The sequence below is a fragment of the Lepisosteus oculatus genome, chromosome 5 (genome assembly GCF_040954835.1).
Source record: "Lepisosteus oculatus isolate fLepOcu1 chromosome 5, fLepOcu1.hap2, whole genome shotgun sequence".
In the NCBI taxonomy this organism is placed as follows: Eukaryota; Metazoa; Chordata; class Actinopteri; order Semionotiformes; family Lepisosteidae; genus Lepisosteus; species Lepisosteus oculatus.
In genome coordinates this window covers 43,265,971-43,281,026 of record NC_090700.1, presented here as the reverse complement: position 1 = coordinate 43,281,026, position 15,056 = coordinate 43,265,971, and the positions used below count along the sequence as shown (strand labels likewise).

General features: G+C 43.0%; 1 protein-coding gene across 1 annotated transcript in view; it reads right to left on the bottom strand.

Moving 5' to 3' along the window:
- Nucleotides 1–652: 652 nt before the first annotated feature.
- Nucleotides 653–15,056, bottom strand: part of homer2 (homer scaffold protein 2) — a 45,157-nt gene continuing 30,753 nt past the window's right edge. Inside the window, exons 3-9 of the mRNA XM_015342954.2 lie at nt 12,957–13,088; nt 12,299–12,391; nt 10,092–10,231; nt 8,834–8,990; nt 8,071–8,181; nt 5,011–5,091; nt 653–3,064 (exon numbers count right to left, since the gene is read on the bottom strand). Coding sequence (XP_015198440.2) covers nt 2,876–3,064; nt 5,011–5,091; nt 8,071–8,181; nt 8,834–8,990; nt 10,092–10,231; nt 12,299–12,391; nt 12,957–13,088 — 903 coding nt within the window. The 3' untranslated portion in view covers nt 653–2,875. The remainder of the gene's footprint in view (nt 3,065–5,010; nt 5,092–8,070; nt 8,182–8,833; nt 8,991–10,091; nt 10,232–12,298; nt 12,392–12,956; nt 13,089–15,056) is intronic.

The window sequence follows — 15,056 nt, the reverse complement described above, 5'->3', positions numbered from 1 at the left end:
ATTCCATTGCTGCAGGTATTTGCTTGATCCTTTTTTTAGACACAACAGTCTCTGCCCAATGCAAACGCTTTCTGCAGCAGGGACACCATGTACAGTAAGTGCCAAAACACACACATGCAGTTTTACATGATCCCATAAAGCCTTTACATTGCTATTTGCAACAAGAATGAAATCAATAGTTGGACTAAGTGCAGATCAAGTTTCCAAGGCAACATGCCTTTCCTTCATTATAGGCGTTGACATCGGAGCATAGCAGAAATCTGGGAACTATTATTTTTCTCTTTAAAAGAAGAAAAACAATTGAGTGCCTGCACACACAAAATGTCAGCTTTTCATTCATATTTAAAGCAGGGATGATCAAAGATGATGCCTGTCCCCCTTCCTTCTGAGTTTTTTTTTTTGTTCGTTGGAATCAAGCTAAACAAGGTTATTTTGAATACCCTCATCAAATACACAACCTAATAGCATTAAAATCCTCAGTTCATTATACACAGCTGTTAAATTACAGACGTCCAGAGGTCAGGTCATGTTCCTGAGTAACACTACTGAGCACATTGGAATACTCCCCATTACCGCCAAGAAGCTCAACCGAGATCAACAGGACCGACATTCAGCCATAACAATTAGGAAAGGAAAACAAAGAGGCAGCATCTTTTAATTAAACTATATTTTAACGATAAACAACTCTATATGATACAATAAATTGAATATAAACCACAAAAGGCAAATCCTTTTTTACAGGGATGGAAAGAACCCAAATGTACTCACATTGTAGTACTATTAGAGACGACTTGGATAAAACAGTTAACACACACTGATTCCAGCACTTGGAAATGAGGAACTATGTATAATTGGAGAAGGGAGAGAAGTAGTACCTCTGTAGCAAACACTAGCCTGATTGTGTCATAAACTGCTGAATGTGATAAAAATGTACATTTCTAAAAACAAGTGAGTGTTTCCCACACATGTTCTTCTATAATACGATGTCCAGTTGATGTTCTCTGACTGGTATATTCAAATACAGCATTGCACTGCATCAGATGGGTAAACACAAGGCTTTAGATTTTCAGAAATACAGAGCTACTTAAGCACCGTGAGTGAGAAACACCCAACGAATGAACTGAGCTGGAGAATTTAATTAGCACAGCTGTGGCATGAACCTTTCACTTCAAAAATGATTTTAGCAAATAAACTGTTTTCCTGACCCAAGTATCTCAATGTTCAAGCATGAAACTGAAAGCACTGTACTCTCAGAGAACTTTAAGAAATGCAGTCAATTCTCTGGGTCTGGGGGTCTAACCAGTTCTACAGCACACCTAAAGGCACCAGGCACAATGAAAAGCTCAGAAAACGACTTCATTCGCGGGACTTTTCCAAAGGCTCATGGCTTCTGTTTCTCAGATGTGGCAGCACTTACGATTCCACAGTCTTGCAGCAGGAAATACCCTTCTTCTATCATCACCATTAAAACAAATTCATGTGGGAAGCACATTCTTCACAGGTGTCAATACTTATTCAAAGACATGTTTTTCTTCTACGCTCCAAGCAAAAAAACAAAATTCCATTAGACACTATACATGCAAAATCCTCCAAACACATTACTTGCTCATTAAGTGACTGTCCTAGTTTTGGGTGTTTCATTCCAGTAGTCATCTCAATATAGTTTAAAAATACTTCATTAAACTATGGCCTGCTTCAAAACTACTCATTGATCAAGTAAGGTCTTTTTACAATAAAGGCCTTTCCTTCCTGTCTTATGCACATACAATCCTGCAAACTGTTTTCAAAGCACCGGTGAATTATTACCAAAGCTTCCAAACTACATTCTATTGCTTCCTTTTATGAGACATGTAAGAAGAAAGTAGCTTTGGAAAATTCCATTCATAATGGTCCTAAATCTTTGATCTAAAACATTAGAATGTGTGACGGTTTCACTGGTTCATATCTGTTCTAAGACTTCAATGAAGATGTGATTTATTCTGACTATTAAAAAATTATGGAACTTTCACTGATGCTGCCGTATTAGTAGTACTAGTCTTTGTTACCTGACACTAAAACCACTATCATAAAAAAGAAAGTAACTGATGATTCACATTAGTTCCACTCATTTTATGCACATCTGTTTACCCAACACCTGCTTCATTTGTTTTAAATGTTCCAGATGAAACCAGACACTTTCAAATTTAATGGAAAATATTCTGTGTCTGTCAGGTAGCAAAATAAATAATAGCAATAATAAAGATCCTTGAGTCTCAAGTTAGTATTAGAAAAGTGACTTCTTGCCAGCTGAAAGGTTTTTACTTTCAGTCGAGAGAGACTCAACGGAGGCACTTTGTGACACTGTGCAGTTAAAGTATGTGCATATCAGAGAGTGAAAACTGCCTGAGAGCTCACCTGAGTTCACTGCCCATAAATCGCTGACAAGGTCTTTTGTTTCTGAGGTTGCCAGTATATTTCAGATCTCACTGTGAATAACATTAAATTGATTATTACTTGTGTGAAACTGTACATTTTGCCCCATGATTCCCTCAGCCCTTAAGAAAAACATTTTTTTACCCTGCAAAAATTCTAACTGCATATTCCTTAGATATTGGTTTTTTACCAGAAATCCAAGACTAAATCCTCCACCTATCCAGCAAACAAACCCCCTTTTCTCCTCGGCAGGGTGCTTCTCAGCAAGAACCAACTCAGACTCAAACAGTGAATTCAGAACCTCTACACAAGAAGATGCAAACGAGTGGAACACTGCAGTCATTCAGTTGCTTTTTCTTGTTCAGCTTTTTCTGTCGTGAAACACGCTTGAGGACTGGTGTCACATGAATCTGAGGCCCTGATGAATTATCTCCGTCGCCTACAGCTCTTGAAATCCACTCGCTCAGTTATCGATCCCTAATTTAGACAGTCCTTGTCGGAACTCGTGCAGCTCGTCGATCTTCCCATCGAGAACATCCAGGAACTTCTTCAGTTCCACTTTGAGGTGGCCCTGCTTGTGGTGGCTCTCGTCGATGTCTGCCCGTAGTGTCTCCATCCTGTCTTCCAAATCTTTATTTTTCCTTTCGGCAGCCTGCAAGGACAAACAACAAGAGCAAAGGTTTACACACAATGCAGAAATGCCAACATTAGTCTTGGGTTCAGAACTGACAGGGGTGCAAGCAGATGGTACAGGAATGATTTATTTTCTGCCTTCATCGCTAACCGTATCTTGCTTAAGCTTATAGGTCGGACACAGGAAATCCAGATTTTCTGCGGCTGTGAAGCCCTGTCATTGTACAGCTCAGTAACACAGCCATAACAGGCAATAGCGGGGCTTCAGAAGACGTTTCCAGCTGACACTTGTAACCCGATCTAAAGTAAGGCTCCTCCTTTAAATAGTTGGATCAGGAGTGGTTGGTTCGCTAGTGGAGTGTTCGCATTGTTCCTGAAACTATTTCAGGCATGCCATTGTTGTTTTCACATCCTCATTCAGCCCGCCTAGAAGCCAGGCACATGGGCTTTAACAAAATAGCTCTGCCACTCAGCTGCAGTCCTGTAAAGGGTGGAATGGAAAAAAAAAAGCTTTATAGTGGTTTTAGTCCTTTGTCCAGGTCTTGTTTTCTACATGGGGCACTAAACTCAGACTTTCAAATACAGTGAATTTGCAGTGAATTTCCACCTGTTGCAGCAGGCAAGCTGGGAATGGGAGCGTTGCGGTAGGTGTGTCACCTTCTGCTTGCTCCCTTGAATGTGCCCCTCTAGTGTAAAAGCTATCCGAAATCTGACCCCTTGTGCCACAAATAGCTAAAAGAGGGTAAAAAAATTAGCCTTGTCAGGAATAATAAAACATAAAGAGCCATGCCCAACCACTGGGATGTAGCCAACTCAAAGATTTCACAGAAATCTGAATTTACAGCACCCATTATTATTACAAGCAGCGTGTTCAATGCTGCCTTCTGCAGTGTCACCAGCCAGTCCATGTCTTACATGCCATGACTAATAGGTGTCACCACGGCAGTCACAGATTTCAGTCTGCTATTTAAAGTGGCGAGGTGTCAGATCCTGATAACTCCCATTAGAGCAGAAAAAAGGGCCTTTAGAAAATAAGCCCATCAGTGGTGCTGTTCCCTGTTGCCTTTCCATGGCTATTTAGAGAACATCAGGGCTGGCAGGAGCTGTGAAGAGAAAAACTACAGCATAGTTGCTGAGAGGGCACAGGGGCCTCCTGACCCACAGCACACAGACTGAAGCATGAGCCCCACAGCTGGAAACCTCCAAGTGAAACTCAATTGCTTCACAGGAACATGGCACAATTGTTCTGTCCCAATCTTAAAATGTACTTAAAGAATAAAGTCCCAGCCACCAGATCACCTCACCATGCAATAGAGAAACAACCTATAAAGATGGTCATTTTTAGCACCCCCTCACTTTCTGTCTGTTGTGTATCGAGTTGAACATTCAGACAGCTGTAATTCACAATCATTCTTAAAATTATATTCTTAAAGGTTTCACGTGGAAATTCATTTGAGAATTTTTACTCTGTCATTTGCTGGACTATTTCCTATTATTTTGTAAATTCGGACACAAAAATGTTTTTAATCACTTTTCTGAAACAGTAGAATTGGAGTTCACTCATTATTAAGCTTGTGAAATGCAGCTGTTCGTGTAAACCTGACTTCATGCAGGACCCTCAGTAAGGTACAGTATTATTTAACAGCAAGAGCAACACTTTCAGCATAGTGAAAAGACAGAACTCGACTTCCAATGACTGGATTGGAGAAGAAACCAAACAATTGTATAAACAGTGTTTCTTTTGTTTCATACAGTAGCTCTGGAATGAGAAAGCAGTGTGAATCTCAGCCCAGCACATTCCACACTTCTGAACAGTGCACAGCCTTCTAATCCACTCATGAAAAACTGAACCATAGGACTTCACACAAGCTAGTGATTTCTGTGGGACTGCACATCATCAAATTCATTCCTGAGTTTGCCAACAGTTTATCTTTCGTCTGGGCCATGTGAGATTGGACTATGTACCTGAAGTTTCTGAGAGACAGATTCACATTCCTCCATGAGCTGTGGGATGATTTCTGCCTGCTTCCTCAGGCTTTCCAGCTCCTGCAAGACACCAGACAGCCAAATAAGCACAGACCACGCAAAGTCTCTCTTTAACTTTGCTTCTGTTCAGAGATCACGGTGACATCAAGAACAGCAAACAGTAGATCAGGCACTTTCATAATAAATTATGTAGTAGTAAATAATGAGTCAGTCTGGCAGTTCTTTTCCAGAAACATAAGGGGACAGGTAAGTAAATTCAAACCATACTTCTCTTTTTCTCATTAGTTCATCCCATCCACCCATTTTCTAAACACTTCTTCTAAACTAACTGCGGGAGGAAATCTGAGCACCTGGAGGGAATCCAAGTGAATACGGGGAGAACACACAAACTCCACACGTATTGTACCTCAAGTCCAGAACTGAACCCAGGGCCCTGGCACTGCGACACACCAATGCTGACCACTGCACCACACTGCTGCCCCTTGTCACAGTTTAACCTAGCTTAAAGTTACCTTGGGAGGGCCTTGCTACTACAGCTCCTACTTCAGAGAGCTTAGGGTTGTTGCTCAGATGAGGGCATGTTTCATTTTTATCTAAAACATAATTGCAATTTCCAAATTGCAATTCTTCATTTTGGTTTCTTCCCAATTTAGAGTCACCAGCTGTCAGTCAACTCACTGTTGTGTCTCTCACACAGCAGGGAAAAATGCATACTTGTCAGAGTGCTTTGCCATTTTTCTTGCAGAGACTGCAATGACAGGAGTCCTGTTGCTCCTGCTCAAGTCACTGGAATATCACAGGCACACAAGGGCAGCTGCTGTGCAAGAGGTGAGCAGGGTGGTCTGTTCAGTTCCACCACACAAGCAGTCAGCAGTGGGATGGGAGACCTCTAAGGAAAACTAGGTTGCTGTGGAAGTGGTGCTCGTGGACCAGTAGGTGGCGCCTTTCCTTTTGGAGCAGAATACCAAACCAGTGTCCCAATATGACATGATTGTGCACTGGTTAGCATTGCTGCCCCACAGTGCTGGGGCCCTGGGTTCAATTCTGCACCTGGAGGTCTATCTGCGTGGGATTTGTATGTTCTTAGGGAATCCCAGACACAATCAGCTCATGGCCAGGCTGGGACCAGAAAAGCTCATTGGCTCTGACACCAGGATGATGCCACAGAAACCAGAACTAAGCTCAAAGGCAGCTTAAGGACACTGCAGCAGACAACAGAAAAGGCTATCGCCTAGCACATTACAAACAATTTGATGTATTACATTTAAAGAAACAAATGCCTGAATACAGATTTGGTTGAGGTTATTTGCTAATAACTTCACTGTTAAAATAAATTGAAGTTCCTTGCTGTTTTGTTCTATTTCAATCTTCTCTTTCACTGAGCCTATTAAATTGTTCCCTTTTGCCTCATTAAAGAACTATTTTGGTAGTGATTTGATAATAACAAATCACTGCGGAATTCACAACAATGTAAGAACAGCTGAGCTAACGCAAATTCTATGTTTTAAAAGCAAGAAATTCTACACGGGGATGAGGCTGATAACATCCACCAGGCAGGGAGCAAGACAGCAGCTGCTACAATTGAACGCTAGAACACAGAACTAAATGCGCCCACTGTCAGCAGTATAATAGGGGCTTTTTGTGACATTTGCAAAAATCTGCCAGCATCAAAAAAAAAATAAAAATCAAGGGTTAAGCAAAAAAGTCAATGCTAATGAAAAAATCGTCTCCAGGCAGGGTAGCATTTAGACGGTAACAAGAATAGGTCAAAATAAAATTCACCAATAATGGAGAAAATTCTAATTAAGGAGCAAAAAAGCTGCAGAGATGCAGAAAAAAGATGAAGTATTTTCTCTTCTGTGACCGTTTAACGTAAAGTGAAAAGGGGGCAATGCTGAGACCCACTGAGCAGTTCATAGATGATACTCCCACTACGGCAACTGGAAATTCTTCATAAGCTTCAGGGTGAGTCAGGAAATGGATGGCATACAACTCTAATTTTTTTGTACATTAAATGCTGAAAAGACTTGGAAATAATAAGGAGGACAAAATGATGAGCAGAAGATGGTTGTTGGGTAAATCTACTGTCTTAAATGTAGCAACTTAAACAAGGGATTTACAAATTGCATCTTTTGAGCACTTGAGCATTGTGCAAGAATATTAAATTCCCTACTCACATTTTTAATTTGACCATGCAATTACTGTAAGTTTAACCCTGAACTCTGCAGTTAGAGGGTTCACACATTCACACAATAAATCTTTTACCTTCTATGTAATTTTCACCCTGCAAACATATTGCATCCAACGGATTTCCTGTTCAACATACAAGGTTATTTATTGTCTGTTATGGTAGTACCTTGTCAGCTGTGTCCTACTGGGAAATACCGAAAGCAGCAGAAGCAAGAAAAAAAAAAAAGAAAATCCACACACATACCACAAATCTGCTGAGTGTGAGAATATCGGCACAGAAGCTAGAAACGATGGCACGTTTCTAGGCGATGAAACAAATCAATATTTGTTCATTCTTATTTCTAACGTAATCACTTCCCAAGGGAGAAGGAGAGACGCACAACATGTATAGAGACATCCAGTGCGTTGATGTTTGGCTGCTAAGCAAATATGCCACTGACACCCAAACAAGCATTGTGATACTAATTGACTCCTATTACGGTGAGCCAGACTTCAGAGGCAGGGCACATCTGGGAGAGCTGTGAAAATGTGCTGCCAATTACCGCAGTGTGTTTTTAATGCTTACTACACAATTCCCGGGAAAGAGGAGGAAAGGCACTTGCCTTAAAAGCTACCATCCTCAAGAATAACCGTGGAAACAAAGGGAAGGTTGACATGGTGTTTCAGTTCATACAGTATTTACTGCATGTCCTGGCGTTCCAGGAGAGTAAAAAGATCTAGAGGAGCACCACCAGAAGCCTGTGTGAGCTGAGGAGGGAAGGAGAGAGCAGTAGCATCGTGAGGCGGTGTGTGTTATTGTGTGTGTGTGTCAGTGGGCTGCGCCTGCTCGCCAGCCAGATTTCCTCCTACCTGCTCCTTCTCCTGGAGCTCCGACTCCAGTTCTCTCACTCGCACGCCCAGCTGCACGTTGCGCTCTTTCTCCAGGTTCGCCTCGGCGCACTGGGCCTCCAGCTCCGAGATCTGCAGAGGACAGCGCTGGGTCAGCGGGCCAGGGCTGGGGAGTCTGCCCCCGTAGAGAAAACAGCCCAGAGGCAGCAGGAGATCACAGCTACCCCATTTCTATTCAAGTGCAATTCAAGTGATGGGAGGCCAGCACCTCTAAGAGCCCCTGTTTAGACATGTTGTGCAGCACAACCACGACTTAAATACAGAATGACATGCTCCAGTTCACGTTTAAGCTAAGATTAAATTCCTATTAAGCTGAAGCTTGAAGGTCTTTCCCTGATCCTTCAGGGGAGGGGAAGAAAATAGTGACTACAAAGGTGGTAGGAGCGTAGGCAGAAGAAACGATACACTGGTTTATTGGCTGGGTTGTTGTTTTCCAGTTTACTGTACCAGCTGATTTCTATTGGTGCTCAAACTCTATTCTTAGCAAAGCTGGCAGGAAACCCACTTCTCTCTCCAGACCGGGAAAAATGAGCATCAGCTGATGCAACAGCCACTGCCACTGCGATACCTTGGTCTTGCAAAAAGCTTCAGCACGCTTAACGGAGAACTACTGTGATTCACCGAGGGAGTGTGAAGAGTGAGAGTGTGAAACACACACTCAGGTGTGCACAAGCGCACCATCGTGTGCCATGGTACTGTGACATCTCTTCTTCCCCGCGCTGACCTTGTTTCTGAGCTGATCGCTCTCCTCTTTGCACACCGCCAGCTGCTTCTTCCACTGCTCCACGTTGCTCGCGGACTCCTGCAGCGCGTCTATCAGCCGGGCATTGCTGTCCCTCAGCGTCTGCAGCTCCGTCTCCCACTTCTTCGCATTGGTAGAGCTGGAAAACCCGAAGGAAGAAGCCGTGAGGATGACAAAGTTAAACAGCCCAGTGTGGCAGGACTCTTGATACCAGCGCTGAGGAGCGGGCATCGGCTCAGAAACCACAGCATCATTAAAAACTGACACTTCAGACCCTGCAGCAATCACCAAGAAGTATCAGTGTAACAGGAGAGTTTTGAACCTTACAGTGAAGTGTGACAAAAAATACAGAAAGCTGGTGAGCCTGCGTCCACTTTAATAAAAGAGCAAGACCTCTCTTGTAAATGGAAAAAACACAAAATACAAAATATTTCTGAAACCAAGGAATGCAATAAATGCGATCTGTATATCGCAAGATCTCTGGACAGAAATATTTTTACTGCCACCCAAGAGCATAGAACAGTACAGAGTACTACATAAACATAGCAAAAACTAACGATACAGCAAATGCAAAAGGGTAGACAGTAAACTTGAAGTGGATACCAAAAACTGACTTAAGTATTAATGTTGACAAGTCATTTAGATCTTCCAGACAAAATGGCCAATAGATTTTTAGGATATGTGATTAAAAGTGTGTAATTTAAATCAAGGTTTATGTTCATTTGTACAAAACACTAGGAATTTGCAATACTCTGCACATTTTTGTCACCATCTTACAAAAAAAAGATTCCACTGCTCTGGAATTTGTCCAGAGAAGAGCAACCAGATGCAGTGTGGGATTTGAAAGAATGTCTTATATTGACAAGATGAAAGAACTGGAACTGAACGTTTGTAGTTTTAAACAGAGAAGAGTACCAGGGCATCTATTTCAACTCAACAAAGTGGATATCTTCCAAATAAAAAGCAAAACATGAACCAGAGCGCATGAGTGGAAACAACATGGAAGTGCTTTTAAACCCAAGTTCGGGAGGTACTTCTTTACACAAAGGGTGGTGGGAGTGTGGAACAATAAACTTTTTGCACAGCAATGCGATGCACAGATGCGCTGCCCTGGAGGAAAGGAGAAGGCCACCGCCCAGCTCCTCGCGGCCTGGTGAGGACGCAGAAATGACCGATCGTCTTTCAGGCCACCGACCGCAGAGCGAAGCTGAGCCGCACGGACAGCCCGCTGTGGCCTCACCCCTGCGCCAGCGCCGTCTTCAGCCGGTCGTTCTCGCTCTTCAGCTGTGTGTCCACGGGCCCGCCGTGCGAAATCTTCTCGTCGTCCGTGCCGTTAATGCTGGAGGCCTGTGTGGAGGAGGGGGTCTCTCGCCCAGATTCCTGACCGTGGAAAAGCAACAGGGTTATCAGACCGCAGGCATTGCTGAAACAATGCCAAGCACCCACTCGGAGATAATGGGCTCTATTTTTAAATGCAAACATCATTGATTCTCTGTCGCCACAGAGTCACCACTCTGCGACTTCAAACCCCGCCAAACAAACCTAACTAGCTTTCGCCTTTCTTCCTCCTCTTCATTTGCAGGTCAACAAAATTCGTGAGTGAGCTTATCGATTTTTCTTATACAGCGCCTATGGAAAGTCTGAACACCCTTTCAATAAGTAACATGTTTTGTTGCCTGAAATCAAAACACATTAAATATTAATTGATTTTACCTTTGTTTACACACTGTAACACATAGCCTCCAAATGAAAAACGAATGCTCAAACATTCTGAAAGGTAATTACTAAGAAAACCTTGAAAAAATGGCCTGGATAAGTGTGCAGCTTATGTAAGCTAGTTAATGTACTGTACGTAACAGCTACTTGGGCTATAGAAATCCAAAACCGGACTGTGCTAATTTTGATTGAATGTGTTTTTCATGCAAATGTACTTTTATTGGCCAGTGACATCCATGAAGTTTATAAAACCCAAGGTCACACTCACATTTAAAAAACTCCTATGATTCTCCTATCTGCTATATACATATACAGGTAAATATAATGAAAAGTTATTCATCTCATTGCAGGCAAAGAGGTTACACTGTAACACACCTTTGTTAAGCAGAGCCATCTTGGAGACATTAATGAGCTCCATGCTCATGACTTTCATCTGTACCACAAATAGGCAGCAAACCCCAGAGGTCTAGCTCTGAAGAAAATGATCTTTTTCTCATATTTTCTCGTCTCCACTCGGGGGACATCAGGCCTGGCTATCTTACCCTGTGACAGGACAAAATGTATGCAAAGTGGGCTCAAATTTTCTCTGAGGGACCGAACACATGAGTGACAGTCGGAGGACATTAACATATTAAAGAAGGTTTGGCAGCAGCGGGTGTTTATCTGGACAGCGTCTTACTGTCATCTCCTTCCACCTGCCAGGCTGAGGAGAGCAAACCTATGGCATATTTATGTACTGCGAACAGATTAAATGAAAAAAAAATTAAAGCTGTTGAAACTAACAGAAAATGAATATTGAGGGCCTAAAAATTAAATTTCATTATTGTTTTTGTCTCTGGATACTAGAGGCAAAATGTTGAAAGATTATACCGTATCAATCCATCCATTTTCTGACTGCTTCTCTCAATTCAGGATTCAGGCCAGAGAACCGTAACCTATTCCAGCAAGGGATGAGTGCAAGGCAGGGCACACCCTGGACGGGACACAAGTTCGTCACAGGGTACCCCCAGAAACACTCACAACAGGGCCAATTTTCCCAGCAGCAGCCAATTAACCAACCAGACTGTCTTTGGACTGTGGGAGGAAACTCACATGAACACAAGTCATACAAACCGCACACAGATAGCACCCCAAGTCCAGAACGGAGCTCAGGGCACTGGAACGCCCATACAGTATTATCATATTATAATAGAACTGCAGCCCTGCAGTCAGTGTCCTTGAGAAGCAAATGAACCATACTGATGACATGATGGATCATACAGGAGTGGCCCTTACGTCAGTCCCGGAGCAACCTCTAATTTCCCCATTAGTAGAATTGCCTGACACACAAACACAAAGCTGCAAATGGAGAATGACGAAGACGGTTTTCTGGAGCCCTGTCCCTTGTGCCGTTGGTGTTTGAGCCATATGGAGGAATTTAATTCCCAGAAGCTCTTCCTCCTTCCCTCTGGAAACTCGACCTCTGCGTCTCTGACGTCATTCTATTTCTGGCTCCTGCCAGGAGGCGGAATTCCACACTGGCCCCTGATAAGCGACACCCAATCTCATGACCTTTCACCCTACTTTACCCTATCACCAGGCGTCCACTACTGCCTGCGAGCAATATCTATTTCAGGGTGACCTCGCTTACGATACAGCTCTGCTGAAGATTCGACAGCCACGGGATTAGAATGTCCATGTCTGGGCAACTGGAGGTATGGAAGGGAAAAGACCAGTAATAGCGGGGATTACCTGGGAATGATTGCTTGAGGTTTCTATTTTTTCTTGAGATTTGTCTCTTGCTAGTTTTGCTGCTTCTTTGACTTCCTGGAATTTTTCAGCAAACTGTATTAAGAAAGGAGAAAGATTCGCTTGATAAGGTGTTTCTTCAATACTCTTGTTGTAGAATAATGAAACAAATCAATTATCCTGTGGAAGATTTTTCAGAAGTACTGTATATGCTTTTCAGAAAATGCATTGTATTATTATTTCATGGTATGGATGAAGTTCTTATGTACATTTGATTGACAGCATGTTAGACGCCACCCTACGCAAAATTGATGAGTATCTCAGAACCTTTTTATATATATTTTAATATACAGCATACACATGCCTTAGAGGGGCAGCAAGTTATGTTGATTAAGGTTCTGGACTCATGATAGACAGGTTGTGGGTATGGGCTCCTGCTGCAGACACTGCTGTTGTACCTTGAGTGAGTTGCTGTGCCCCAATTCACCAGTCCAGTCCACCCAGCTGTATAACTGGGGACCAGCATTCCAAAGGTGTAATCCCAGTTATGGACTGGTGTTCGTTCCAAGAGGGAGTCACGTGCTCTCTAGTCCACTAAAAGCCATGGAATCCAGGATGAGCTCTGGCTCAATGGGCCCATGGGGCTCTGTCACACACATACCTTGGCTAGCTGCTGCTCTGAGGCAAAGCCAAGACCGAAGACCGTGTTCGCCCTGCTGTCCGCCCACTGGCCGAACTTCTGCGATGTCTTGGTGAAGGTCATATTTGGGGTGATTGTGCTGTTGATGATCACCTGTGGGAGGAAAGAATGAAAGAATGCTAAGGATTACTGAAGCACAAATAGTATATTGGCCTCTGCCTCTGCTTCAATAAACAGAAGATAGTTTAGAGCATTTCACTAAATGTTTAAACTTGCAAAAGACGCAAGGTAAGGTACACCCTGGACAGGACACCAGTCCATCACAGGGCAGGCACAAACACAAACACACAAACACTCACATTAGGGCCAATTTTCCCAGAAGCCAACTGACCTACCAGTATGTCTTTGGCCTGCGGGAGGAAACCAGTGCACCCTGCAAAAACCCATTGAACACGGGGAGAGCATACAAACTCCACATGGATAACATTCCAGGGGCAGAATCCAGCCCCACTGCACCATCATGCCCCTCCTCTTCACACTAGGATTACCCACATTTACAATTCAATTTTCACCTTTGCATTTTTTTATTCTGTCCTGAAAAGGCTGAATGGGGTGAAGGATTAGATGGGAAACCTGCTCTCCTCCAGAGAGTCAGAATGTCATAAAACTCTGCCTGCAGGATTATGACAGCGCAGCGATCGTGCCCGAGAAAGACAGCAGGAGACTGTAGAACCCAGGTGACAATGGAAAAGATCACCTTTTCCCTTAGGTTACAAGCAGAAAAGTTTAGAAAATACTGGGAAGCCTGAATTGAATTTGTGGCCTCATTGAGACCTGATTTTGTTCTGTGAAAGAGGATGAAACAATGTTTTGTCTAGATTGTTTGTTCTTTGTTGTGTTTTTGCTGACTATATTTCTAGTTTTAACCTCTCATCCATGCTGGCATAATGTAGATAGTTTATTATATAAAAAATGTATACAGTCAAAAGAAAGATGAAAGCTGTAAATGATTTGACTGTGTATTGTACATGTATTTGTTCATTCTTTCATCTTTAAATAAAAAGTTAAAAAAAAGAACCCATGTCACACACATGAAGCCCTAATGGTCAGACTGGGTTGCAACTGTTGTGAAAAATCCACCATAAAAAAAACAAACACTACTTTTTTCGAGCCAGGACATTTCATGTTATGAATCACAGTCAGCTCTAGTGAAAATGAGGAGTGAAATTCCATTCTGGGTCAGCACTAGTCCTGACTCCGACTGCCACTCCTCGCTCACACATGGCTCTGGCATCACAGCCAAGATCCGGAGATCAGGCGGGATAAGTGCGCAGCTGTGGGAACCAGGGACAAGCGCCACAGCAGGAAGAGCAGCTGCATCTCCGCCCTGCAAGGATCCTTGAGGAGCACCGTTCAGATAATCTCCTCAAGTTCTGCTGAACTCCACAGCTGCCTGCTGCAGGTCTTCCAGCTGGGTATTCATGTCCTGAATAAGAGTATGTGTTAACGTTCCCACCCTGGGCTTGCACAATTAGCCCAACCTAAAGTTTCCCGTCAATCCGATTGGCAATGAATTGAATTTCTCTCGCCCCCTGATCTACTGTGGTGCAGTGCTGCTGGAGCCGAAGAGCTGCTGTGGATCACCCTTCACGAGGGGAACAAAAGAGTTTCCTCTATATGTCAAGTCCGTTAAGATCGTTTGGGACAAAAAGCTCAAAATAATGTTAATTAATTGACTGCTCGATTAATTAATTCGACAGACCGATGTCGCCCTTTGAAGTGAGAGAGTCTCTGTAACTCAGAGGACTTGAGTGCTGCCTAATTCGTGATCTCTTGTCTCATTTTAAATGAGTGAATCCCCCAAGGAGATAAACCATTGCTTAAACCTGTACAACCTTGTAATTTCATTTCAGACGGAATGAGAAAACCAGCGGTAAGGTACAAGGACAGCTGGAGTTCTGGAACACGAGTCGGAGCAAATCTTTTCCAGCTGTTTTAAGGTGTTTGTTTTCTGTTGCTATGTTGCCACGCAAGACAAACAATCTCACTAAGGTTCCAAAATGAGGTTACAAAACTTTAAAACCTGAAGAATACATTACAAACATGCCTAATTTCCATTTA